This window comes from Salarias fasciatus, chromosome 3 (assembly GCF_902148845.1).
Source record: "Salarias fasciatus chromosome 3, fSalaFa1.1, whole genome shotgun sequence".
NCBI lineage: Eukaryota > Metazoa > Chordata > Actinopteri > Blenniiformes > Blenniidae > Salarias > Salarias fasciatus.
The window spans coordinates 25,444,702-25,471,780 of record NC_043747.1 but is presented as its reverse complement, the minus strand read 5'-3'; the positions used below and the strand labels follow the sequence as shown (position 1 = coordinate 25,471,780).

General features: G+C 43.2%; 1 protein-coding gene and 1 long non-coding RNA gene across 2 annotated transcripts; both read right to left on the bottom strand.

The window, feature by feature from the left end:
- On the bottom strand, positions 1 to 16,987 carry LOC115382616 (NLR family CARD domain-containing protein 3-like; the record flags this gene model as incomplete). Its single annotated transcript, XM_030084436.1, has 6 exons — positions 1 to 76; positions 1,846 to 1,980; positions 3,036 to 3,218; positions 9,323 to 9,496; positions 15,537 to 16,022; positions 16,182 to 16,987. Coding segments are annotated over 6 exons (1,860 nt in total), but the record flags the coding sequence as incomplete, so codon positions are not given.
- Positions 16,988 to 17,432: 445 nt separating this feature from the next.
- LOC115381902 (uncharacterized) lies at positions 17,433 to 23,676 on the bottom strand. Its single transcript, XR_003930481.1, has 6 exons — positions 23,607 to 23,676; positions 23,454 to 23,490; positions 18,315 to 18,371; positions 17,980 to 18,099; positions 17,613 to 17,815; positions 17,433 to 17,493 (listed from the first exon to the last, which is right to left on the bottom strand). It is a non-coding gene; the product is annotated as an uncharacterized LOC115381902 (long non-coding RNA).
- Positions 23,677 to 27,079: the final 3,403 nt, after the last annotated feature.

Here is a 27,079-nt window from a genome sequence, read left to right as displayed (position 1 = left end):
TCAGGAACAACCTTTACCGTCCACCGACAGCGGAAATGAGGCTTGAGGTAGCCATTTTGGCTTGTTGAAGTTGGAGCTTTGGGACAGTTGGTGACAGAGTCAGAGAGTTTTTGGCAGAGTTAGAGACAGTGTGAAACAGAGTCAGAAAGTTGTACAGATGCAGGTACAGTACTGAGAGGGCTTGTCTGATGAGAAACATGACTTTCTTCTTGGCTTTCTTTTGGCTGGATGAAGGAGCTGGAGGAGAGTTCCTACCAGACCAAGAAGCCTGACCTGGATTGGTCAACATGTTGTTCTTCCTTTGTGTTGGCTGCAGGAAGAAGCTGTGTAAGAATTCAGACAACACCAAAGCCTCAACTAACAGTGTAAATAATTTCCTTTGGTCCTGTGTTTTCTTTTTTGTTTAATTTCCTCTTTGGTCTTTTGGAGTAGTGAAATAAACACCACTTTATGTAACAGTAATAACTGACTATGCCATATTGTTTATGGGTAACGCTTCCTTTTACAGTACTGTAATTACCATGTATTAACATGGTAATTGCAAGGTAGGTACCATGTAATAAGGAGAAGTTACTGTAAAGTTACCATGTAATTACAGGGTAACAATGTTGCTAATTACCTAGTACTTTTAGAGTGACTACCAAGCCAATTCCAGGCAAATACCAAGTAACTACCTGGTACTAAGTATTAATTACTGGGTAATTATAATGTATATAGCAACTATGTTGTTAATTGCCAAGTACTTACTAAGTAATTGCTAAGTAATTACCATGTAATCACTGGAAAATTAATATTTTTTACTAGGTATTACTAGGTACTGCTAGCTGTGTATGCCATGTATTTCCCTAGTAGTCAAGTGGTTTCTACTACTTACCTGGTAACTTCTTAGTATTTCCCAGTACATTTACCTGGTAATTACGGTTGAACTATACTGCAAAAGGAAGTGAGGCCTGTTTCCACACTATGACCTGGTAACTACTTATTCATTACCCAGGAACTGCAAAAATACCTTCCTCAAAATTGCATAGTTATTAAAGTGGATTTGTACTGTAAAAGGAAGTGAGGTCTGTTTCCATGTTATTACATGGTAATTACTCATTATTTAGCCCGTTACTAGGAAACTTTCGCATTACCACACACACTTGCACCAGTGATTACATGGTAATTGCTTAGCAATTACTTAGCAAGTACTTGGCAATCAACAACATAGTTGCTATATACATTATAATTACCCAGTAATTAATACTTACTACCAGGTAGTTACTTGGTATTTGCCTGGAATTGGCTTGGTAGTTACTCTAAAAGCACTAGGTAATTAGCAACATAGTTACCCTGTAATTACATGGTAACTTTACAGTAACTTCTCCTTATTACATGGTACTTACCTTGCAATTACCATGTTAATACATGGTTATTACAGTACTGTGAAAGGAAGCGTTACCTGTTTATGAGACATTTTCTTGAAGAAACCCCGTCACCTCGAACACAGTTTGGAGCGCCAGCTGGGAGATCAGTGACAGCTTGATCCAGGAGAGATCAGCCTGCTTTGAAAGCTGAAGGTCAACATGGAGCGTGTCAGAGGTTCACAGTCAATGATCCACTGCAGCTCCTCTCTTCTTCTAGCAAGCTTTGAAATGTGGAGCTGCACACGGCTCTGCCACAGTCACAGGACTAAAGACCAGAGAAGAAGCTCCGTTTCTCCTGGAGATCCTCAGTGTGGATCACTCTCAGATCAGCCTGATGTCTGACCTTTAGTGTCAACACTACTTTACTGAAACACACTCAAACATGGAGTCTGACCTCAGAGTCTGCAGACGACAGAGTGGACTCTCCAGAAAACCACACAGCTGCTCAACTCCTGAACCCTGCAGAAGGTTCTCACTCAGGTCCAGATGTTCCAGATGTTTCAGGAGGGAGGGGTTGGACTTCAGAGCTGAGGCCACAGAACAGCTGACGTCTGACATACAGCCGCTCTCCAACCTGAATAAAGAGAGAAAGAAGTGAGATTAGAGGACAAAGTTTGATGTTGAAGTCGTCCCTCCCTTCGTGCCAGATGAGCTTCTGATGCGCGAGCTGTCCAGATTGGAAAAGCAGTGTCCTCCGTGAAGGACATCCTGTCTGGATGTAAGTCTCAGCTGCAGAAGAATGCTGTGTGCCACAGAAGACACGTATTTATGATACTCATTAACCGGAACGAGGAGCTGAACCTCAGCTTCCGCGTGAGAGTAAATGATTATGATTACGTTGTTTTCGCTCAGCTGGCATGAAATGTTTCGGCTGTGGACAGGAGGAACACATGATCAGGGCCTGCCCGGCTGCGTCTGCTCCATCTGGTTCAGCAGTTTTTTAAACGGAACACAATGTATGGACAATGACGAACTTCACTTTGCACATTTTTTAATCTGAATAGATTATTTTTTTAAATGTCTGACATGCACTGTAACACTGAAAACTGAATAAGTGTATTTTATAAATAAAAAAAAAAATCTCTCTCTCTATCACACACACACACACACACACACACACACACACACACACACACCACACACACACACACACACACACACACAAACACACACCCACACACACACACAATTATTTTAATGAGTTGGGTATTGTGTGTTTTTACTCTGTAAATGTTTTAAACTTCCATTTCTTTTTTTTTACATTCCAGTGTGAATATTTGATTCCATTCTCTTCTACACAGACCTCCAAACACTTCAAGAATAGTTTCCTGAATATTTTCTAACTTTGGTTTTAATTCTGAGCTGAAATGAGGAGTTCGTCCTCTTTAGATGAGACTGATCAGACTGATCTTTGTTGTCCATTTCTTCTCTGCGGCGTCTTCCTTCTTCTAGCAAGCTTTGAAATGTGGAGCTGCACACGGCTCTGCCACAGTCACAGGACTAAAGACCAGAGAAGAAGCTCCCTTTCTCCTGGAGATCCTCAGTGTGGATCACTCTCAGATCAGCCTGATGTCTGACCTTTAGTGTCAACACAACTTTACTGAAACACACTCAAACATGGAGTCTGACCTCAGAGTCTGCAGATCACAGAGTGGACTCTCCAGAAAATCACATCGCTGCTCAACTGTTGAATCCCACATACGGTTCCCACTCAGGTCCAGATATTCCAGATGTTTCTGGAGGGAGGGGTTGGACTTCAGAGCTGAGGCCAGAGAAGAACAGCTGATCTCTGACATCCTGCAGTTCTCCAACCTGAATAAAGAGAGAAAGAAGTGAGATCAGAGGACAGAGTTTGATGTTGAAGTCATTGAGAGCTGAAGAAGGTTCAGACTGGAAGAGTTTAGAAATGTAAAGTCCAAACAGCTGAAGGCAACAGGAGGAGAAGAGCTCTCATCGATATGCTGCAGAGGTCAGTCCTCTCTCTCTCCTGGTGCATGCTGGGAGTGAGAGCTGTTGGAGTGGCTGCAGAGTGACTGAGCAGAGTCTGTTCAGGCAAAGTGAGTTTTTCAGACTGTTCTCACCTGTTCAAAGGTTTCCAGAGCCTCATGCAGCTCAGTGAGCTGTGTGAGGTGAGGTTTGGTGACTGAGAGGTTTTCTGGACTGGTTCCTGGTCTGGTGGGTCTGTGGTGCCACTAGCAGTGTGCTCACTATTAGCACGATGGACTACACCAGGGTAACCAGGAAGCACGGTTTCAGAATGAAACCTGACTTTTCTTGCTTGGTGGAGGATTGTGTAAGTGCAGCGGCAAGGATTACTGGAGCAGCCAACATCATCAGCTGCCAGGATGAATGAAGCTGTGCTAATGTGTGTGACTGAGGAGGAAAACGCAAACACCATCATCGCAGCTGGTGGTGATCAGAGACCTGCTGGTTCCAGTCTTGCCTCTGACCACACCGGCTAAAAAAGTCATCCTGGGCAACGTTCCTCCATGCATAAGAGACGTGGACATTATTAATGCCCTGTCCAGATTTAGAAAAGTGGTGTCTGCTCTGAGGAAGCTGTCCTCTGGCTGCAAAGACCCTGAACTCCTGCACATCGTGAGCTGCAGAAGGCAGCTCTCCATGGCTCTCCATACCCTGACTCTTTTAAATGTGTATGCACCAGTTAACCCTGGTGAGCGGTGTGTTTTTTTAGAGGATCTAGCCGATGCACTTTCAACTTGTGTTTCAACGGACTTTCTGATTTGTGGGGGTGACTTTAATTGCACTGTTACTGACTTGGACAGAAACCATCTGGAACCGAATGCGCAGTCAAGGAGAAAGCTGAAACAGATCATTGAGACATATGAGCTGACCGATGTGTGGCGCTCTAAGCATGGCGACAGCAGGCAGTACTCCTGGGCACATATGAAGGATAATCAGGTCTCTGTGGCCAGGTTGGACAGACTCTATTGTTATAAACATCAGGCACAGATTTTTAAATTGCATTATGATTGGAGCTTTTTTCTTGCAGGCTGTCATTTGTTGTAAGAATTTACTGAAAGAATCTGAAGTTGATGTATTTAATTTTTTTCCAACAAGCCATAGATTTTCATATTTATGATACAAGAGTTATATGATACATTCTACATTTAAATATCTAAACATAATTAAAGGAGACGTTGATCAGTGGCCCTTTTTTTTAAAACCTGTAAACACTATTAAATAGTCTGATACCAATGTGAAACGACACCAAAGTGTCGAGTAATGCGGTACATGTCTTCGCCCGCAAGCCCTGAAAACAGTTCTGACTGGCTGTGAACGCTCTGCTTCACTGAGTTTTTTTCAAGCCGGGACCGGTGTGACGTAAATGTGATCCTGGCTTCCTTATATGGTCATGCTCAGCCTCGGCCCTGCCTTCTCTGTGCCTGGTGTGAGTGTGTTGGTGTTAGATCCAGAGAACATGGCTCCCAGAAAATGTTTATTTGGATATCCTGGAAAGGCAGTGTTTTGGGACGCAAAGTGTGGGATCACTACAAGTTGAAACGAAAACGTAGTGCAGCATGTCTGTGGTGCATCGGAGTTATCCTAGCATAATAGCACATCGTATGCTATACCAAGACGTAGCATGTTTATTATCAGAGCAGCGTCACTGCAGCAGGTCAGTGAAAATACAACCGTCTCATAAGGGTTTCTGCCAGACCTTTTCAGTCCGGGCGCCCCGCTCGCGCTACATTCTGCAGCGCCCGGACAAAGGACAGGGAAAAAAAAAAAAAGCGCCGCGTTTGAGGCTTATTAGCAGTTGTGCCCCATGGAGCAGCAGCGGCGGCCGCGAGCAGCGTGCTGCTCGGCAACGCTGCCCCCCCCCCCTCCCGACACACACACGTTCCCCCCTGGCTAAACTTTTATCCTGCAGGAAACACTGTAGACGCAAATAAATATGTTTACAATCAGCTGTTTACACGTCTGAGTCACAGAGGAGAGCCAGCAGTCGTCACCAACTGTCTTTGAATGCACCACACCGCCGAGGAGGTCCTTGAACGCAACGCGAAATTAAATGGAAGTGATTACACAGAAGAGGCACAACATGTTCAAAAGTTAAGGCTGGATTTCTGAGGAATGTGCCATTTCACAAACAGCTGATATGACAACGCTTGTCAGTTATCTCGACTTCCGTACTGGCAAAATGGATTTGACCAATCACAGCGAGTGGAACGTGCACATGGATGAAGTCAACTGATGGAGTCAACTGAACAGAGCGTTTTCGGAGGAGGGAGGAAAAGCAAGGAAGCGGCGCATTAAAAGACACAGATCTAAGAAGCTTTCAGTGCCGGTTATCCTGTATAGGCCCTCTAGCGGGGGCTAGAAATTAAATACGAATGAGCAAAACCAGCCAATCAACGTCCCCTTTAAAGATATGCTTACAGTGGAGTTTTTACAACCGTGACACGAATCCTTTTGCACTTCTGCTACTGTGGTTTTATGTTGTGTTGTTTTTATGTGTATATGTATGTTGATGTAGCACTTTGCACTTTGCCCAAGACAAATTTCCTACTGGGACAATAAAGTTATCTATCTATCAATCTATCTATCTATCTATCTATCTATCTATCTATCTATCTATCTAGTACAACAAAACTGTCAAATTTCATCAAGATTGAAATTAAGACTAAAACTAAAACTAATTTCCACAGACTAAATTTTAACTAAAACAAAACTAAACTAAACTAAAAAACTAAAATGTGACTTTAACTAAATCAAGCCTTTGGTGAGTGACTAAAACTAAAATGAAATGAAAAATTCATGTCAAATTGAACACTGGGAGGCAGAGAAGATGACAGGGGTGGAGGAGGAGGTGATCAGGAATAAAAGGGTGGAGAGAGACTTGAAGCAGAAGAAGGAGGTGGAGGAAATGAAGGCATAGATGGAGAGCAGACTGTTGGAGGTGGAACAGAGGTGGAGCAGCCTCTCTCTCAGGAGGATCCTGTGGGTGGAGCTGCTGGTCTGGACTCTCAGGGAGGTGGAGTTCTGACTGGAGGCCAGGAGGTGTTGGAGCAACCTGTGACTGAAGGAGTGAGGGTGGATGTGGAGATGGAGGAGGAGGAGAACAGCAGGATGGTGCTGCCAGACGAACGGAAACAGAAAGAAGTGGGCGGCGCTAAAGAAAAGAGGGTCAAGCCAAATAAAAGAAAGTTGGAGAGTTCCCAGGAGACTGAGACTGATCAGAGTTCAGCTGAAGAGGGTGGAGGAGGGACCACAGACTCTCTGGAGGAGGGTGGAGATTATCACTGGGACTTAACAGCCGAGGAGGTCCAGGAGGGTGCTTATGGGACAATGGCAATGAAGAGATTCTTGGAAAAAAACAAGAATAAAAAAGGTGTTAAGGTGGAGGACTACTTTTCAGATCTGGAGGATTTTGTTTATTTTGGTGAAGTCAACATAGAGTACAAAGGCAGGGTGGAGCTGACGGATCGGGAGAAATACAGACTGAAAAAACTGGTGCAGAAAGTGAGAAAAGAGCTAAAAGAACAAATAGAATAAAATGAGTTCCCATGAGTCTTTTTTTTCATGTAGAGGATTCTGTTTGCTGAGACTGATGAAGGCTTTCAACCATGGAGGGAGTCTGTGACCGATCCTGATATGTGAACTGCTTTAACAACTTGTGAACATGGTTTTGGAAATGTAAAGGGTTATTTGAAATGTGAATAAAGTGTGTTTTAAAAATCGAAATCCCCTCTCTCACACACACACACACACACACACACACACACACACACACACACACACACACACACACACACACACAATTATTTTTGATCAGTTAGGTACTGTGTGTTTTTACTTCACTGTAAATGTTTTAAACTTCCATTTCTTTATATATATATATATATATGTATGTATGTATATATATATATATATATATATATATATATATATATATATATATATATACATATATATATATACATACATATATATATATATATATATATATATTTAAGTGTGAATATTTGATTCCATTCTCTTCTACACAGACCTCCGAATACTTCAAGAATAGTTTCCTGAATATTTTATAACTTTGGTTTTAATTCTGAGTTGAAATGAGGAGTTCATCCTCTTTAGATTAGACTGATCAGACTATGTTGTCCATATCTTCTCTGAAACGGCTTTCTTCTTCTAGCAAGCTTTGAAATGTGGAGCTGCACACGGCTCTGCCACAGTCACAGGACTGAAGACCAGAGAAGAAGCTCCGTTTCTCCTGGAGATCCTCAGTGTGGATCACTCTCAGATCAGCCTGATGTCTGACCTTCAGTGTCAACACTACTTTACTGAAACACTCAAACATGGAGTCTGACCTCAGAGTCTGCAGACCACAGAGTGGACTCTCCAGAAAACCACATAGCTGAGAAACTGCTGAATCCTGAAGAGGGTTCCAACTCAGGTCCAGATGTTTCAGGAGGGAGAGGTTAGACTTCAGAGCTGAAACCAGCAGAGACCAGCCGATCTCTGACATCCAGCTGTTCTTCAACCTGAATAAAGAGAGAAAGAAGTGAGATTAGAGGACAAAGTTTGATGTTGAAGTCATTGAGAGCTGAGGAAGGTTCAGACTGGAAGAGTTTAGAAATGTAAAGTCCAAACAGCTGAAGCCAACAGGAGGAGAAGAGCTCTCATCAACATGCTGATCACTAATTGCTCGTTTCCATTTTGCAGTTTGTGCCAGTGGAAGATGGTACAGTGTGGAAAGGCATTTCCTAACTCTGTGTCATGTCTCCAGGGAGCATGGCTGGACTGTCGGTGGGATTGCAACACATGGAAACAGCAGAGGGGTTATACAGCCAATGAGCTGTTTGAACATGGCGGGTTTGCCAAGAGTGAAAGCCATTAGTACCAATCAGCTGATTCCAGATTTGTCCCTCCTCTTCATGCGAATCGTTCTGTTGTGCCAGGTGCCACGATGGAGGGGTTATGAAAAAAGTTACCAGTTGGGAACTTCTTTCCGCACTATCGTCAATTGAAATGCACAACAACCCATTCTGGCTGTCCTGTACCGGCACAGGCTGTGCAGTGGAAACAAGGCTTATGCTAAATCCCATTTCACCCCTTAGCCCTCCCCCTTGGCCCGACATCTCGTTTTACGCGTTCACGTGGACGGGTAGGAGTGTCCCAATTGTCATTATGACATAGGGGTAGGGCCAAGAAGGAGGGCCAGTCACTCCTCCAAAAGGCAATTCTCCCAAGGCACACTTCAAATGGAGGGGTATGATTCAGTGGCAGTCGATGGTGAGGGGCGCTTGTTTTGTCAACCTAGACCGTGACTGGCGGGTGGGGTTAATTCACTTCCGCATTGTCAGGAACGATCATTTCCACACCCGCGCATTCCAGGCGCATTCCAAACATGCGTGGGTGGGAAACAGCGCTCCCGCCAATGCGGAAGTGAAATAACCCCACCCGCAATTCACGGTAAAGGCGAACAAAACAGGCGCCCCTCGCCACCGGCCGCCACTGGATGACAGATTTCTCTGATAGTCTTCCAAGATTGGCAAGATGGCGTCGTCCGCAACGAAAGAAGTTCATAAATGTCAGTATTTTGTCAATTAATAAAATTTAAAAATGTAAGAAAAACATTCTTCTTTGGCAAACAATTGTCGCATCTGCCTACGTCATCGGCAGTGGTGACTACTGATGACGTACGCGATTGTTGAAGGGGTGTTCCAATTTGGAGGGGTTTACTTTTGGCCCTACCCCTTAGCACTCCATTTCAAAGGGGTAAGGGCAAGGGGTAGGGCGAAGGGGGTGGGATAGAAAGAGAAATGGGATTGGGCCTTAATATGCTGCAGAGCTCAGTCCACTCTCTGTCCCTCTAACACCTGGAATCCTCTTAAACTCCTGTCAGTGATTTGACTCCAACAAGTTCTAACTTCAGACAGTGAACTGACCTCAGAGTCTCCAGTTTACTGTTTGGACTCCCCAGTCCAGAACACAGCATCTCCACTGATGAATCCTCCAGATTGTTGCCACTCAGGTTCAGATGTTTCAGATGGGAGGGGTCAGATTTCAGAGCTGAGGAGATCACTTCACACTCAGAATCAGAGAGTTGTTTGAAAAGAAGTCTGTAATGAGGCACAGAAAGATCAAGATATTATGAGACAGGATACTTTCTTGGACTAGTCCTGTTTGACATCAGACCAGCCCCACTGTACCAACACCCCAACTTTTCCCTCTGCACTGTGCTGCAGGCTCTTTATTCATGTTCCTCCTGAGCCTGACAAGAGTATTTTGTCAGATGTTAAAAGTGTAAAGAAGAGCAAGAACTAAATAAAACCAAATAAAAAAAAGGCATTTTAATTTCAGTTGGTCTGATGGCTGTAGAAAAGAATTTTGGGTGGTGAATTCCAAAAATTTTAGCTGTTAAATAATAGCAGATAATGATGTCTACAAAAGCCAAAAGCAGCAAGCAGGAAATTGACATGTGAATGAAAAAATTTGAATATAATTTAGGAGTCACATGATCACCTGACAAGATGTCAGCCTAAGCTTTCAGCTCTCGACCAGCCAAAGTTCTCCATGCTAAGGAGTTCAAGCTGGCCGACATGGAAGACAGGAACAAAAAGTACAAATTTGCTTTACTGGCCTTGAAGAAGGGCATGAAAGCACCAGTGCTACTCAGTTTCTCGCACTGTCTCTGCTCAAATGGTTCTCTGCACTTGTTGGTCTCCTAATTGAAATTCTGAGAGAGGACAGAATCAATATGGAAAATCCCCAATATCAAAGAATTAGCAGGACCCCGGTCTTCAATGTGCTTTGCTGTCCAACCCGCCAGGCCACTTTGCATGCTGCTATCAAGGACCTTCGTTCCATTAACGGTCAGAGGATCTATTTCTCCCCAAATATACCGTATTGGCCCGAATATAAGACGATATTTTTTTCCAGAAATTGCATCCTCAAAAGTGGGGTCATGTTATAATCGCGGACTTACGGTAGATGGTCAATACGCATCCGCGCTGCTAGATGGAGCCAAAGTATCAGTGACCAGAGAGCGAGTGGAGCGATGAAATGAGATCAAATGATCTGATGAAAAATGGCGGATCATCTGGAACAAAGGGGCTGAACGCTGGACAACTGAGCAAACAGCAGAGGAGAAGTTATGATACCAACTTTAAACTGATGGTGATCAACGCAGCAGAGTCATCAAACAACTGCCAAGCCGCCAGGAGATCTGGTGGAGCAGAGCCTCGTTCTTATTGGAGAGCACAGAAAAAACACTACAGATGCTAACACTATGAGAAAAGCTTTCTGTGGTCCCAAGAGCGACGCTTCAGAGAGACTGATAGAAGGGTGAGTGAATACGTCTCTGAAAAACGGAAAGACGGAATGCCCACCACCAGAGCGTGATTCAGCTAAACGCACTGGACAGTTATTTACATTATTTATGCAGTTTTGACCCCTTGAGGCTTCTTATTTGTTGCTTATTGTTTCTTATTTTGAGAAAGAATATATTTTTTATTCAATACTGTGGTAATATTTTTTTCATTTTATATCTCCTGAAATGTTATCTCAGTTGTGAGTTTTTGAGTTTATAATAATTGTATGATAAAAAGTTGTTTTAGGAGTGACCTTATTGTCTTCAGCATTTTTTTTTTCACAAAATGATCTTTGAAAAATAGGGGTCGTGTTATAATCGGAGTCGTCTTATATTCGGGCCAATACGGTAGTTGTTTTACTGTTACGGTGCATGGGTCAGAGGTTCTCAAGCAGAAATTGGGACAAGGAGAATAAGTTGAAGGGGGTTTATTGAGCTTATAGACAGCCAGGAAGCTTGGCTGAGTGCTGCAGCAAAGATGCAGGGTAGTGTAGTGAAGGACGGGTGAAGCAGATCAGACCACTCTCCAAGTAGGTCAAATCCTTGAGTTATTTATCCCAGACCCAGTGCCAGCACTGTGCTCCGAGCTCCTCCCTGGTGACTGAGCTCCTCACCCCTAAATTCCACATCCTCCGGTCCGCTCCGTCTGCGCTCAGCTCCGCTCCGGTCCGACCGCCGCAGCAAATACGTTGCTATTTTAATGACTGTAGCTGATTCCACAGCCTCCGTTCTGCTCCGCTCCGCTCCGTCAGTCAAAAATAGAGCCAAGGTCTATTTTTCTCTCCGGTCCGGTCCGTCCAGGTCTCCGTACGCATAAATTTCCACAGTTCAGATGCACCAAACAGGAACGAGGACTCCAACAACCTCCGGTTTTATACAAAATAAAATCATTTTGTCTTTATTAAAAACTTTAAACTGTTAAAAGACATTTTTTTTCGTCACATTAATTGTCAGATATATCACGAATATACATGACATACTGATTAAAATATACACTTTAAAAAGCGGGCAAACAAAAATTAAAACACACTATCAAATTTTATTTGACAAACTTCTGTTTTCCCTGTAATCAAGCTATAGTCGAACGTTTCTGAATGTTTACACAGCTGCATATACGGCCCATTTGCAGGCTATTGTCCATAAATTTTGTGTTTTCTACAAAATACATATTCAGGACCATGTATGCATTTTATTCTGAAAGGCCCGAATGTCAGCATCCTGTTGCACGAAATTCAGCGTGTTGAAGCACAACAACCAGGATGAAGAGACGCTGATTTTGGAAGTGGAGAATCATAAAATTTTATATGACCCCAGTCATCCTTTCTACCAGGATGTGCAGAGAAAGATGCCAGTGTGGCCCAGACTGCTCAGCTTTAGGAGGTCGATTGTAAATAGCGCATGCACTTCTCTGCTTCTCCGGCCGGGCGAAACAGAGACGCAGCGGAGCAGAGCGGACGCGGTGGGTTTTGAACAAACGGAGCGGAGCTGAGCGCAGCGGTCTGGAGCGCAGCACAAACGTACGCGGTGGAATTTAGCGGTCACTCTTTCTCTAAGGGAGCGCCCAGCCACCCTACAGAGGAAGCTCATTTCAGCTGCTTGTATCCGGGATCTTGTCCTTTCGGTCATGACCCAAAGCTTAGGTCACCATAGATGAGGGTGGGGACGTAGACTGACTGGTGAATTGACAACCCTCTTCATCACAAGGGACCCCACTGAGCAAAAAGTGGTCCAAAACGCATCTATAAGGTGTTATCTCTCCACATCCAGAAATCACCCTCAGAGGAACCAGAATGAAAGTTTTTCGTATGTCTCTCTTGGACGTTGCACAGTTCTCTCTTTGGGACATTGTACGGATCTGGACGTGGCAGTGGGGATGGAAACTGGGAGAGTTTCATGAGCAGAGGACTGCAGACATGAGGCAGAAAACAGTCTGCATTGTTTTGATGCTGTCGGGCAGACAGTTGTTTTTGTTGCCTGGACTGAAGCCGGGGATTCTTGGTGTTTGGTATTTTTGATTGTGGAATAATAAAGAACTGGAAACTCTGAACAGGTGTGTGCATCCCCGTGCTGCTGGACAAGGAGCAGCAGTGAGTGTGTTGTCACCGACCGACTCTTTCAACAAACTCTGTGCAAAGTTGAGATTGTTCATGTGACCAAAACACTAACAAGACAGGCCAACCAGTTCGATTTTTCATGCCGTTCCTACCAGCACTAACTGCACAGCGAATGAAAAGATAATCAAATTGCAGACAAAGATAACACTGAGTCGATCCGTATAGTGAAAGCTAAATTAGAAGGCAAAAGAATATACGATAAAAACGTTACAAAAGAGGATGTTTGTAAGACTTTTTAAATTTATTTTTCTACTAAAAGCTCTATAATTCATTTTTCCCTGGATGCCAAGTCACCTCTGTTGTGTTCAATGTATTTTTTGCATGCATCTTTGTGTGTGCATGTTTGAGCTGGTGCTCAGGCCTTTCTGTGTGGAGTTTGCATGTTGTGCGTGGGTTCTCTCCTCCCTCTCTTCCTCCCACAGTCCAAAAACATGCATTTCAGGTTAATTAGTCACCCTAAATTGCCCCTAGGTTGTATGTCTGTATATATATATGTCAGCCCTGTGACAGACTGGCGACCTGTCCAGGGCATACCCTGCCTTCGCCCACAGCAGCTGGGATTGGCTCCAGCCACCCGCGACCCCGAAAGGGAAGAAGCGGCAGATAATGAATGAATACAAGTGCTGAAAACTGTGCCGAACTTTGGAAATTGTGATTCAATTTTTATAAGAGCAGTCATTTTTGAGAAGGCATTTTGGAATAATTTCTCGTTCCAAGGACATTGTCGCTCACTCAAGCTATGATTCGTGTCACAACTTGGCTGCAGGAGTCTTGTCTGCAACTAAATGTCTCTAAAACTGTTGGCATGTTTTTTTAGTAAAGCCAACAGTGTCTCTAACGGACATATTTGTTACAGGAGAAAAGTTGCAAATTGTAAGCCAATTTAAATATCTGGGTTTACTGATAGACTCACAGCTCTCCTTTAAAGGTCACATTGAAAGAGTTTTGAAAAAAGTGAAAATGAGCCTTGCAAACTTTCGCTCAATTCGAAATGACATGTCAGCTGAGGCAGCAAAAATATTTTTACATTCAATGATTTTCAGTCATTTCAACTACTGCCTAACAAGTTGGTCTCAGGCAAGTCAAACTGCTAAAGTCAAACTGCTATTGCAAACTTTATACAAACAAGCCATTAAAGTTCTGGACAAAAAATAAAGACATTATCATCATTGTGCAATTTTAAAAAAGTAGAAAGTTTTAAACTGGGACAGTTTTCAAAAATGTTCAGCTTTATGTCTAATCTACAAAACAATGCATGGTTTGGCTCCAGCCCCTTTGGCGGAGTTCATCTGTCAAAGAAAAAGAACTGTGCGTGTCACCCGTGGCTCTGTCAGAGGAGACTGTGTCATCCCTCTGCGCAAGAGTGCTTTTGGTCAGTCAGCGTGGTCTGTGAGGGGCGCGAGTGAGTGGAACTCAATACTTCAGGAGGTTAAACAGCAAAACACTTCCCAGAACACTGAAAAAAAAACACTTAAAACTGTGGCTGTTCAACACTGACACCTGTCAGCACTAAAAATGCTTGTTATGTGTGTTTTGAACCTATGTCTTTTATTGTGATATGTTTTTGATTGTCCTTTTAACAGGTTGTCTTTTATGTGTTAGAGTTTATTTGTTCTATTAACTGTTTGTCTTTGTGTAAATGTTTTTAAATGCCTTTTTACATCATGACCAGGGGACTACAGATGAAAAATAGCTAGGGATGCACGATATTATCGGCACAATATCGGTATCAGTTGATAAAAGCTTTAAAACACGTTTATCAGTATCTGCAGACATGAAAATTTCATATCAGCACAGTCGATAAGGTGACGTAGTAATTGGGCATGCACGGTGACATTCATAGTGTACCAAAAAAATTAACTGAAATGGTTTTGTTCTTTATCCTCATTCCTGATACTGAAATGGACTGGCATTTTAGGTCCGAGCTAGCTAGTTTAAATTTTTTGCACAGCCTGTTTTTTGTTGAAGCACTTTGTTAGTATTATTTCAGGGAAGCACCCTGCAAGTTCAGTTACGATTATTATTGTTTTCCATCTGGAAAAGCTTCTTAAATAAAATGTAGCACTTCATTTATTTGCACTGCAGAGCTCTGTGTCTGTCACCAGGTTGTTACAGTAGTTCCATAGTCAAATGGTAATCAAATGTTTTTTGTCTTGTTTTATGTGTGTTTCTTAAACAAATAAGACTGTCACAATAAGAGCAACATGTAAATTCCAGTACAGGAGAGACTTAGCTTTCTTTAACGTAAAAAAAAAACCCTTGTGATTATCGGTGTCAGTATCGGTATCGGCCAAAAGGAGGTTTCGATATATCGGCATATCAGATATTGGCAAAAAATCCAATATCGTACATCCCTGAAAATAGCCTTTTGGCTAAATTCTGGCTTTTTTAACCTTGTATTATCATGTGTTTCATGAATTTGCGCAGTCTCCTTTCAAATAAACGAATCTAATTTAATCTAATTTATTAAATGTTCATTTCGAATAGTTGAAATTCAGTTTAAAGTTAATAACTCAAAGCTGATAAATAGCAAAACAAGTACTTTGTTGTACCTAATCTGCCGAGTCAAATGACGTTTTGTTCATGACAGATTATGAGGAAAATCTCAACAGTTGAACAATAAGAACTACTTTCCACAAACATCACTGAGATATTGATCAGGACATGTGGACTCACACAGCCTTTCTGCAGTTCCTCACAGCTGGGATCAGTCTCCGTCGTCCCTCCCATGATGTGTTGTACTTCTTCAGGTCCAACTCCTCCAGGACCTGGTCTGACATCTGCAGCATGTAGGCCAGAGCTGAGCAGTGGATCATAGAGAGTTCCTTCTCTAATCTGTTCTCCGACTTCAGGAACTCTTGGATCTCCTGATGTACTGAGAGGTCCTTCATCTCCGTCAGACAGTGGAAGATGTTGATGCATCTGTCAGGAGACATTTTCTGACTCCTGATCTCCTTCAGATTCTGGATGACTCTCTGGATGGTTTCTAGACTGATCTCTGTCCGACCCAGCAGACCGTCCAAGAGTCTCTGGTTGGATTCCAGAGAGAGGCCATGAAGGAAGCGGACAAACAGGTCCAGGTGACCGTTCTGACTTCTGAGGGATTTCTGAAGGACCTTCTTCAGGACATTGTCCAGAGACTGGAAAGCATCAGCAGCAGCTGCTGCAGTGTCATCATCATCGTCATCATCATCATCACCATCATCATTATTATCATCATCATCATCACCAGTACCATTGTCATTTTCGTCATCATCATCATTGTCAGTGTAAACATACTCATAATCATCATCATCTTCATCATCATCCTCCTCCTCCTCCTCTTCTCCGATGAAGGTCCTCAGTACGTCTGTCTTCCTGTTGGTGAAACAGTGGAACAAGAAGACTGCAGCCAGAAACTCCTGAACACTCAGATGAATGAAGCTGTAGACGACTTTCTGGAAGATCACAGACTCTCTTTTGAAGATCTGAGTACAGATTCCAGAGAACAGCGAGGCCTCAGTCACATCCAGACCACACTGCTCCAGGTCTTCTTGGTAGAACACCATGTTTCCTTTCTCCAGATGTTCCAAGGCCATCCTGCCCAGCTTCAGAAGAAGCTCCCTGTCAGCCTCCGTCAGCTCCTGTGGACCCGTCTCAGGTCCTTCATGGTACTTGAGCTTCTTCCTGTGTGTCTGAACCAGCACAAAGTGGGAGTACATGTCAGTCAGGGTCTGGGGCAGCTCTCCTCTCTGCTCGCTGCTCAACATGTGCTCCAGAACTGTAGCAGTGATCCAGCAGAAGAGTGGGATTCCACACATGATGTGGAGGCTCCTGGACGTCTGGATGTGGGAGATGATTCTGCTGCTCAGCTCCTCATCACTCAGCCTCCTCCTGAAGTACTCCTCCTTCTGGGCGTCAGTGAAGCCTCGCACTTCTGTCAGTCTGTCCACACATGTTGGAGGGATCTGATGGGCCGCCGCCGGTCGGGAAGTGATCCAGACCCGAGCCGAGGGCAGCAGATCCCCCCGGATGAGGTTAGTGAGCAGCAGGCTGACTGAAGACTGCTGGGAGACGTCAAGCAGCCGCTGGCTGCTGCTGAAGTCCAGAGAAAGTCTGCTTTCATCCAGGCCGTCCAAGATGAACAGCAGCTTGCAGACAGCCAGCTCCTCTGCCGTCACCTTCTGGAGCGTGGGATGGAAAACAGCCAGCAGCGAGAGGAGACTGTACGGCCGCTCTCCCAGCAGGTTCAGCTCCCTGAAGGAGAGCACCACCAGCACACTGACATCCTGGTTCTCCAGGCCCTCGGCCCAATCCAGACTGAACTTGAGCACCGAGAAGGTTTTTCCACTGCCGGCCACGCCGCTGGTCAGAACCACTCGGATGTGTCTGAGCTGCTGGGCTGAGGGTTGGAAGATGTCCTGAACCCTGATGGCAGTGTGATGGAGGCTCTCCTTCCTGGAAGCTGTCTCTAGCTGCTTCAGCTCAGGTTCCCTCTGAAGCTCCTCACTGAGTCCCTCTGTGATGTGGAGCTCAGTGTAGATCCTGTTGAAGAGGCTTCCTCCTCCTGCTTCATCACTTCCTTCAGTCACACGTTCACATCTCCTCCTCAGACTCTTCTTATGTTCTTCTAGAAGCTGCTGCAGACCAACACCTGCTCAAAGACAACAACAACAATCAGACTGCACACAAACAAGCTTTCATGACTCTTCAACACAACAACAAGTCCAGTGAAGACAAACCAGTCCCTCAGAGACACATGTCCACTCTTACTTGGTGCAGCGACGCTTCTGGATCTTTCTTCACATTGAGAACAGCAAGAAGCTCCTGATGAAGAACCCTGGTCCCAGTGTGAGCTGCTGCACTCTCTGCAGACCTGGTGTCCACAGCTCCACCGGACTGGATCCTTCAGGACTTCCTGACACAAAACACAGCAGGACTTATCCTGCTCCTCACAAACATCACTCCTCTTCTCTCTGTGGACACCAAGCAACATTTACTCTGAGCAACACAACAGAGCAAAGACACAAAGCTCCAGCTTCAACCACCACGCTGCTTCACAATATTGGAGCCAAATCTGAAAGTGATCAAAACATCTCTCAATCTTTTTTGTGGGAAATTACAGGAAACAGTTTCTTACTTTGTGTCTGAAGGTCCAGGTTCAACACTGAAGACTGGTGGTTCATGTTCGAGCCAGTCACTGTTCATAGACAAGCTCCAGGATCCTGAAGACTCTGCCGTGTGTCCAAGCTGCTCAAATCTACACACACACACACACACACACACACACACACACACACACACACACACACACACACACACACACACACACACACACACACAAACTCACTAATTTGACCTTAATAGATTCAAACATTTGAGAATGTCTGCACACATTCTAATACTAATACTGTTTCAGGTCATGTCTACCCCTGCTGTAACTATACTTAACTATATTAACTATTTATCTCTCACCTGTCATCAGACTCTGATCTGTCCTCCTCTTTGTCCACATCAGACATGTTCAGTCAACTGAGAGAGAAAGCATCAACAAGAATCAGGACAATCCTATTCAATGCGCACGCAAACACACACACACACACACACACACACACACACACACACATTCATGCACAGAGAAATGGAGAGAATGCCACAATGAATGTAATGTCTTGACTTCTCAAGATGTCCTCTTAAACTGTTACTGGTCCTCACTCTATCACCTTTACAAGAACAAACACACTCACACAAGAGCACCAATATGACACAGACATACTCTTCTTTTTGAATGCACACACACATTGCCTCTGGTGTTGTGGGTGCTGGAAAAAAATGAATCAGTCATTGGTAATCACTTTAAAGCTCGTGTCCCTAGTTTCCGTTCGTTTCCAGTGTATGTATAATTTTCTAACAGCTTAAATGTGTTAGTCTGGTTCGATACTATAATATTAGCATAAAGCAATATAAAAATTTATGTATGAGCTCCGCCTTCATCTCATAGACTCCCATGTTAGCCAAAAAAGCGCCGGTCAGCTTCAGCCAATAGATTTCGAGCTTCCGCTTTGTCATGCTATGAATCAACGTGTCCGCGCAGCCAGACTTTACGCTTACCTCGGGTATATTCATTGTCTGCTGAACATCCACAGTAAAAAGCTAAACATGTAGGATGCTGTAGGACTCGGAGGCACTCATTTTGACCCTACAGGTGATGCGTGAGCACAGTTAAAGGGGCGTGGCTTGGTCGCTCACGAAAGCAGAGGGAGGGCGGAACCTCGAGACGTTGGATTAAAAAACCTCTCTCTTTCAAAACTCTGGATGCAAGCTTTAAGAACAGGGTGGCGTTCATGCAGATATATCTACTCCAGGTTTATTTTGTTTTTGCAGAAGTATTTTAAATCAATTTACTGGCAGTATACTTATCAGTATCCTATTTCAAGACTCCTTGGGACTAAATTGGCCTTTTGGTTTTCCAACAGCACGGTATCAGTAACTACACATTCAGTTCAAGAATTTATATTGAATAGGGGGGTGGGGTGAGGGGGCTCACTCGTAGCTTTGGGGGGGCGGATGTGGGACGTGGGGGGGGGCTCACTCGTAGCTTCGGAACGGGGTGGCCCCCTCCCCCGACAAAGCCCTGCATGGCATGTACCACCGACAAATTGAAGAAGTGGCTGACATGGGGAAAACATACCAGTGGGTGGAAAAGGCCGGACTGAAGGACAGCACAGAGGCACTCATCATGGCTGCACAAGAACAGGCCCTTAACACAAGATCAACAGAGGCCGGGATCTACCACACCACACAAGACCCCAGGTGCAGACTGCGCAAAGAAGCCCCAGAGACAGTACAGCACATCACAGCAGGGTGTAAGATGCTGGCAGGCAAGGCATACATGGAACGGCACAACCAGGTAGCGGGCATCGTGTACAGGAACATATGTACCGAGTATGGACTGGAGATCCCAGGGTCAAGATGGGAGACACCTCCAAAGGCGGTCGAGAACAATCGAGCCAAGATCCTGTGGGACTTCCAGATCCACACTGGCAAGCAGGTGATGGCCAATCAACCTGACATAGTGGTGGTGGATAAACAGCAGAAGACAGCTGTGGTGATAGATGTAGCAATCCCAAGTGATGGCAACATCAGGAAAAGGAGCACGAGAAGCTGGAGAAATACCAAGGGTCGAGGGAAGAGATAGAGAGAGTGTGGGGTGTGAAGACAACAGTGATACCAGTCGTGATCGGGACACTGGGAGCCGTAACCCCCAAGCTGGGAGGATGGCTCCAGCAGATACCAGGAACAACATCTGAGATCTCTGTTCAAAAGAGCGCAATCCTAGGAACAGCTAAGATCCTTCGCAGAACCCTCAAGCGTCCAGGCCTCTGGTAGAGGACCCGAGCTTGAAGGAGACAGACACAATACTGCCGGGGTGGCGAGAACACAGTTTGTTTGTTTTATATATATATATATATATATATATATATATATATATATATATATATATATATATATATATATATATATATAAACACACACACACACACACACACACACACACATCTCAGTGGTGGACCGTCAGGGCCTGCAAAGCCTTCTCTGCTGGCCTAAAAAGTATCTGATTTACAGACTGATGTAAATTATATTTTGTCCATAAATAATTAATAAATGATTCCAAACGGTATGTTCCAGTTCCTTTCATAGTTTCCCCGTGGTTGCGCTGCTTCCAGACATGTTTTTTTTCATATTAAATCATTTAACCAATCACATTTCAGGCATCATCTGTTGCTAGGGTCAAAGAAATCTGCCCGAGGCCTTCGCTATCGGTTCCTGATGGCGCAGTGAAGTAAAGTGAAGCGTCAAACAGACAGCTGCTTCAACCAATCAGACAGTTGCTTCAACCAATCAGATTTCGAGTTGGCGACTCAGCGCCTTCTAGCTAGCTACACTAACAACAGCATATCCAGGCCCTCTGATTTACATTCACCAAGAGATACAGTAGGGGGCGGTATGCACCTAAGTTGTTGGTCGCCTACCGCAATTATTCCAAAGAAGAAGAAGAAGAAGACCTGAAGAGAATTAAAACTTAGGTCAGAAATACCACAGGGCAAGCTTGACTTTCAGCCCTGGCTTTAGGAACTGAAACGCGCGGATAATCTATATGACAGAGCAGTTGAACTCTTTTTGAGGAAGGAAAGGAGGATGTATTTTGTTTAAATAATTGGGATTTTGGTGAGTAAAATGTTCCTCTTTTCCTAAATAAGATTGCTGTTTTATTAAGTTGTTGATGCTCATTGTATGTGCACAGATGTAGTAGGAGAATTGTGCACTTCAGCAAAGGCATTTATTCTGGCTGCACAAGTGTCTATCTGCTGTGCAACAACTCTTTATGTGCATATCTGCATAATAAGAGTTATTTTTGTAGACATGAAATAGTTATTGAGAGGTGGATTGGTTCAGGCGGATCTGTTCTGAAGGCCTTAGTGTGAAATGCACGGTCCGCCACTGATATGTATACATATACATATATATATATATATATATATATATATATATATATATATATATATATATATATATATATACATATATGTATAATTCTCCTGTCACCAGTGGTGTTTTAAATTGCACTTTATTAAAAACATTATTTAGTTTATTTAATTTGATTTTTTAAATCATTTTGCATGTATTTATTTTATTGCCACATAATTTCATTCACCAGCATGTCTCTATGTATCTAAATTAAAATGCTTTTGGGTTCTTGATTTTTGTTTTGGTTTTTTGTTCGTAATGTTGACCTGAGCCTATTTGTTCATGTAGCAGCTTGATTTGTAATATTTGCTCACCCGTTCAGTGTTGTTGTCCCTGCTGTGTGCGCAAATTTACAGACATGGTAGACAGAAATATCGAGAACGGCGGTTTTCAACGCCTGAGGCACACCTCCCCTGGGGGGCGCCAGAGCACTTCAGGGGAGGCAGTCTTCACCATCACAGCAGCCTTGTGATTTGCAGATGGTCCCTGAACACCACAGCACTGAGGCTGTAATTGAGACCAATGTTTTTTCTGGTACACCAAAGACAGATTCTGAAGTGGGGCAGGAGGACAGAAAGCTCTCTGATTGGACAGTACGACTTGCAGTCATCCAGTCAAATGGAGGTGAAAGGAAGGAAACAAGAACCGCAACCACATCTTCAAAGTCTCTCATCAGTTTTGTGTTTTGCATGTGTCAACAGGAAGTAATGATCGGTGGATGATAGGAACTTTTTTCACAAATATAAATCTTTTTTAGAAGCAGGCAGATGTTGTTCTACACATTCCCGAACTTCAACTTCTCTGGCAGATTTTTTCAAAAAAATTTTTTGAATGGATGACAAAACTTGATTTACTCCTACAAACTGTGGAATTATGTGTAAACATTAGTTTAGTTTAGTTTAGTTTAGTTTAGTTTAGTTTTGTTTTGTTTTGTTTTGTTTATTTGGGCATATCACATTACAAACATCTCAACAAGAATATGCAAAACCATTCAATGAAAGCCCAAAAGGAGTAGGCTGAAGCAGAAGCTTATCAGTGCCTACCCCTTCCCATATCTCACAGTTTTATCGCTGAGGGTCACATGGCAGTGTTGTTATATTTGTAGGCTATATGTTTTTTTTCATCCATACCCAGGCCATTACACAGTAACATGTGCATGTGCCTGCCTATGAATGTGTGTGTGTTATGTAGTACAAGATTCATATCCTGGCATGCCACACAAGTGTGTGTGCGTGCCTGGACATGAACTGCAACATTAACCATACATTATCATTAGCTTATTCAAGGCTAGCAAACAATACTACATATTATTACAGCATACTCAGTAGTCATACTGTGTCTGACAGTATTGTTATATGTGTGTGTTCATTATACATACCCAGGCCCATGCATCCTAACACGTGCATGTGCCTGTTTATGAGCGTGTGTGTGTTATGTCGTACAGTATTCACGTTCCAGTATTGTGTTTCTCTGGCATAGTTATCAAAAATACTGCGCTTATACAGTTTTTTGAATTGATGTATAGTTATGGCACTTTTTAGGTTCCCATCTAAACTGTTCCATAGACTTACGCCTCTCCGGGTGATACATTGGCTTTTGAGGGTCGTACGAACACACTGAACTTTTAAATTAAGCATTTGCCTGACAGTATAATTGCCCTCTCTATTAGCAAACAGACAATTTATGTTACAGGGAAGCAAATTGTTTCTTGCCTTGTAAAGTATTAACAAAGATTTCAAATTTACTAAATCCTCAAGTTTTAGAAGGCTCGATCTTAGGAACAGTGAGTTTGTATGGTCCTTGAAGCCCACACTGTGAATGATCCTGATAGCTTTTTTTTTAAAGTCTGAATAAAATCTCCAAATGGCTTCTGTAGGTATTTCCCCAAACCTCTACACAGTATGTGATATTCATTCATTAACACATACATTCGTTAACACATTAAAAAATTCATTACTTCATATTGAGTCCATGCTGAGGCTGATGAAAATAATCATGATGATGATGATGATGATAATGATACATTTCATTTGAAATACACTTCACATTCATAAAAATGTCCAAATGCTAAAACAGAAAACTCACATTTTTCTCTCAGGTCCAGTCCCGATGGTTCAGAGATCTGTGGGGGACACAGAGGACATTTCACACAGATATTTGTCGTTAGAATAGTGGTTTTATATCAGAATAACAATCGTAATAACAAATGTAAATGTGTGCAACAGACTTCTTACGCACAAAAAAATCTCCCCAAACGTCTTCAGTCCTCTGCCTGGTTCTTATTCTGTCCCTCGCAGGTCGACAGAGGATGATTTCTGTGCAGCAACATACCAGGAAATCTTTTTAAAAGAGCAGGCGGGTTTGCAGTGGCTGGTTTCCCTGCAAACCCAGCAAGTTGCCAGGTCTGACACTAAATCAGCCCAAAGTCCAAATAAGATGCACGAAACCAGGTTTTAAACCAAAACCAAGTCCAACAGTGCTGATCTAAAAACAAAGCAGATTCTAATGTTGTGACACACATTTAAATTAAACTCTGAAGTTTCAATTTTTTTTTCCAAGAAACAAGAAAAATGTGGAAATGGTAATAATACTTAAATCTTTGAACCTTGAAGGTCTTTGAATCTTGAACCAATTTTATATTGTAGATATTCTGTACTTACAATCCAGAACTGAAAACGTGATTACATGCATTATAGTAAGAAATGAAAAGCAGGTTTATTTGTAAAAGCAGTTTTGATTGGATTTTTTGAATGCTCTTTTTGAACGTTGCAGACCTGGCAACTGTGTGTGTGTGTGTGTGTGTGTGTGTGTGTGTGTGTGTGTGTGTGTGTGTGTGTGTGTGTGTGTGTGTGTGTGTGTGTTCTCGTATTTCTATCCTTGTTGGGGCCAAATGTCCCCACAAGGATAGCAAAACGTGAAACGATGTGCCTTGTGGGGACCTTTTTCCGGTCCTAAGTAGGAGAAACAGTGTTTTCTTGACCATGTTGTTGTTACTGAAAAAAGTAAAAGTGCAAAAACATTTCTTTAGGGTTAGGCTTTGTTGTGGTGTGGGTTAGGGTTAGGGTAAGGGTCAGGGTTAGGGGCTAGACATGAATGGGAGTCAATGGACGGTCCTCACAAGGATAGAAATACAAGACTGGGCGTGTGTGTGTGTGTGTGTGTGTGTGTGTGTGTGTGTGTGTGTGTGTGTGTGTGTGTGTGTGTGTGTGCGTGTGTGTGCGTGTGTGTGCGTGTGTGTGCGTGTGTGTGTGTGTGTGTGTGAGAGAGAGAGAGAGAGAGAGAGAGAGAGAGAGAGAGTCACAATTAACCACAAAAACATGTTTCACAGAAAGAAAAAGGAACCATGCAAGTTTTTAATTCCAAATTTAAATCCACATACAAATGTTCACAAAAAGAAATGTTCATAAACTCTAGATCTCAGAGATCTAGAATGTTCCAGGAGCCTAAAGCGTCCCAGAAGTCGAGGTGATACGGTGTGACAGTACCAGAGACTATTTTGGCTGAGTGACGGTCCTGTGGAATTGAGGGATCTCCATTTTATTTTCCACTGTAACACGGACAACATGTGCGCACCACTCCGTGTACTTCACAGCCGTGCACCATGCTTATGTCTGAGGTTTGTTTACAGCTAATCACATACAGCCGTCATGCCGTACGGTCCTGACAGCTCCGCTACGAAGATGTTCTCCTTTGGAAGCTTTTCTCTGTGAGACGACACGTTTTCACACTGACGTTCGAGTCACACTCAAAGCAACAAGCTACAACAATGTCAGCGAGAGGCATGCACAAAAACTGTTGCAAGCAAAACACAGAGCAGCTTTTTTCATTTCAGCCACAAACACAGAGACCACAAACTGATGCTCTCCCTGACAGGAAGTGGTGAGTTCACAGGCAAATGCACGAGCTGCAGCTACTGGCTGAATCAGACCACACCGGTTTTAGTAAAAAAAAGTGAATGAATCATAGTTGTTAGCAGTGCTGTGGTGAACCCAGGGGGAGCAACATCACCCCCATGGTAACACCCTGGACCCAGCGATGGGTAAAACATCAGAAACAACACTCAAGGATGGAAATTTGACTTTTACAAATAATAAAATGATTTAAAAAGAGGATTAAGGATTGAATTGAAGGTGTTAGTGATCAATGTAGCTGCAGCATTGCTCATTTTAAAATGATTAGTAACCTTTGAAGATTTATATTTTGAAAAAACAAACATATTTAACTTATAAAAAAAACAATAAAATAAATACAATAATTTAACAACTGAAAACCCAGCTTTGTTAAAGTTACTGGAACACTCTGAACACCTTCAGACTCAGTCATGGTGAACATGTGAAGTAGCCTTTTGTAATTTTTTTTTCCATGTATACATTTTTTGAAGAAAGCTGGAACTTTCACTAATAAATTAAAATAAAGAGTTGTAGTTCTTATTAAAAACATGAAACAAAGTCTCATCTTCATCTTGAAGCTGATTTTCTTCACAAAGTGGCAGATTATGAAGATGTGAGGCAGTTTCAGAGGATCACACATCAGTGAGTCGAGGTTTGACAGACAGGAAGACAAAGTGGCGTTGGTGTCCTACATGGCGTGGCAGGAGGCCTTTGTTGTCACCTCAGCGTCCCTGTCTGTTCTGGGAAGTAAGGTTTTTTTTTTTTTCTTTTTTCTTCTCTGCAAAGCTCAGTTTGAGGGAATAACACAGTTTTGCAGTGTTCTGATTGGCCGATGCAGCAGGAGGGTCGTACTGCAATAATCAAGACTGATTATTTTGTGAAGAAATGTAATGTTTTTGTGTCATGACTGTAATTTATTTGAGATGAACTGGTATTTGTGAAAGTTGTAGTGTCTTCTGTTGTTACAGGGACTTGGACAGTGAAGACAGAAGAACCTGCTCAGCTGTGGCGCCCTCCTGTGGTAACAAATGATACTGCAGCTTTTCAGCAGTCGAACCATGAAGCTTCCCTGCTTTGCTGAGGGCGATCGCCAGGTTTGGGCTTCGCCATGAGAGCTGGATGAGCTCTGTCACCAAGCGGCTCCTGCTCAGGTCTAAAACCTGGACACGCCGGCTGAGGACAGAAGTCGTCCTCCAGATGCAAGCCTCTGTTATCCAGCTGCACACATGATCAGCGTTGTTGGGAAGACCAGCATCGTCCTCCAACAGGTGGAAAGAGCCAGCTCCATCTCAGTCACTGGAGTTTTAAGTCTTCATGGCTGAAATGCTGCCAGCCAGCTCCGCTTGAAGACTGAGCAGTTCGGACGTAGCAAATTATAAGTACAGCAAAATTACACAATAGTATGCTTCAGTTCAAACACAGCACAGAGGATGAAGAACTGCACACATCCCCACAACCAGGACCAACCGCTGGAGAACAAACCGAAAACGGTGAAAATAAATGTGTTTCAACAGATTCAACATATTGGACACTGGATTATTGTCTTGGCCAGAACTCACGTCCAAAATAGTTCACCCCTCAGGAGAAATCCAAAAAATGTATTCGTCAAACATCGGAAAAAGACTAAAGGAGGGAACAAATACTGGTGGGCTGACTTGGCCGTGCAGGAGGTATGTACGTATGCTCATAACATTTTCAAATGCTGCAAAAACAAAGGAATAGAAATCAAGACTAAAGTTGTGACCCACAGCAGAGTTTTTTTTTTTTTTTTTGGGGGGGGGGGGACAACAACTTATTATTCAAGTTTTTGGGCTCACATTT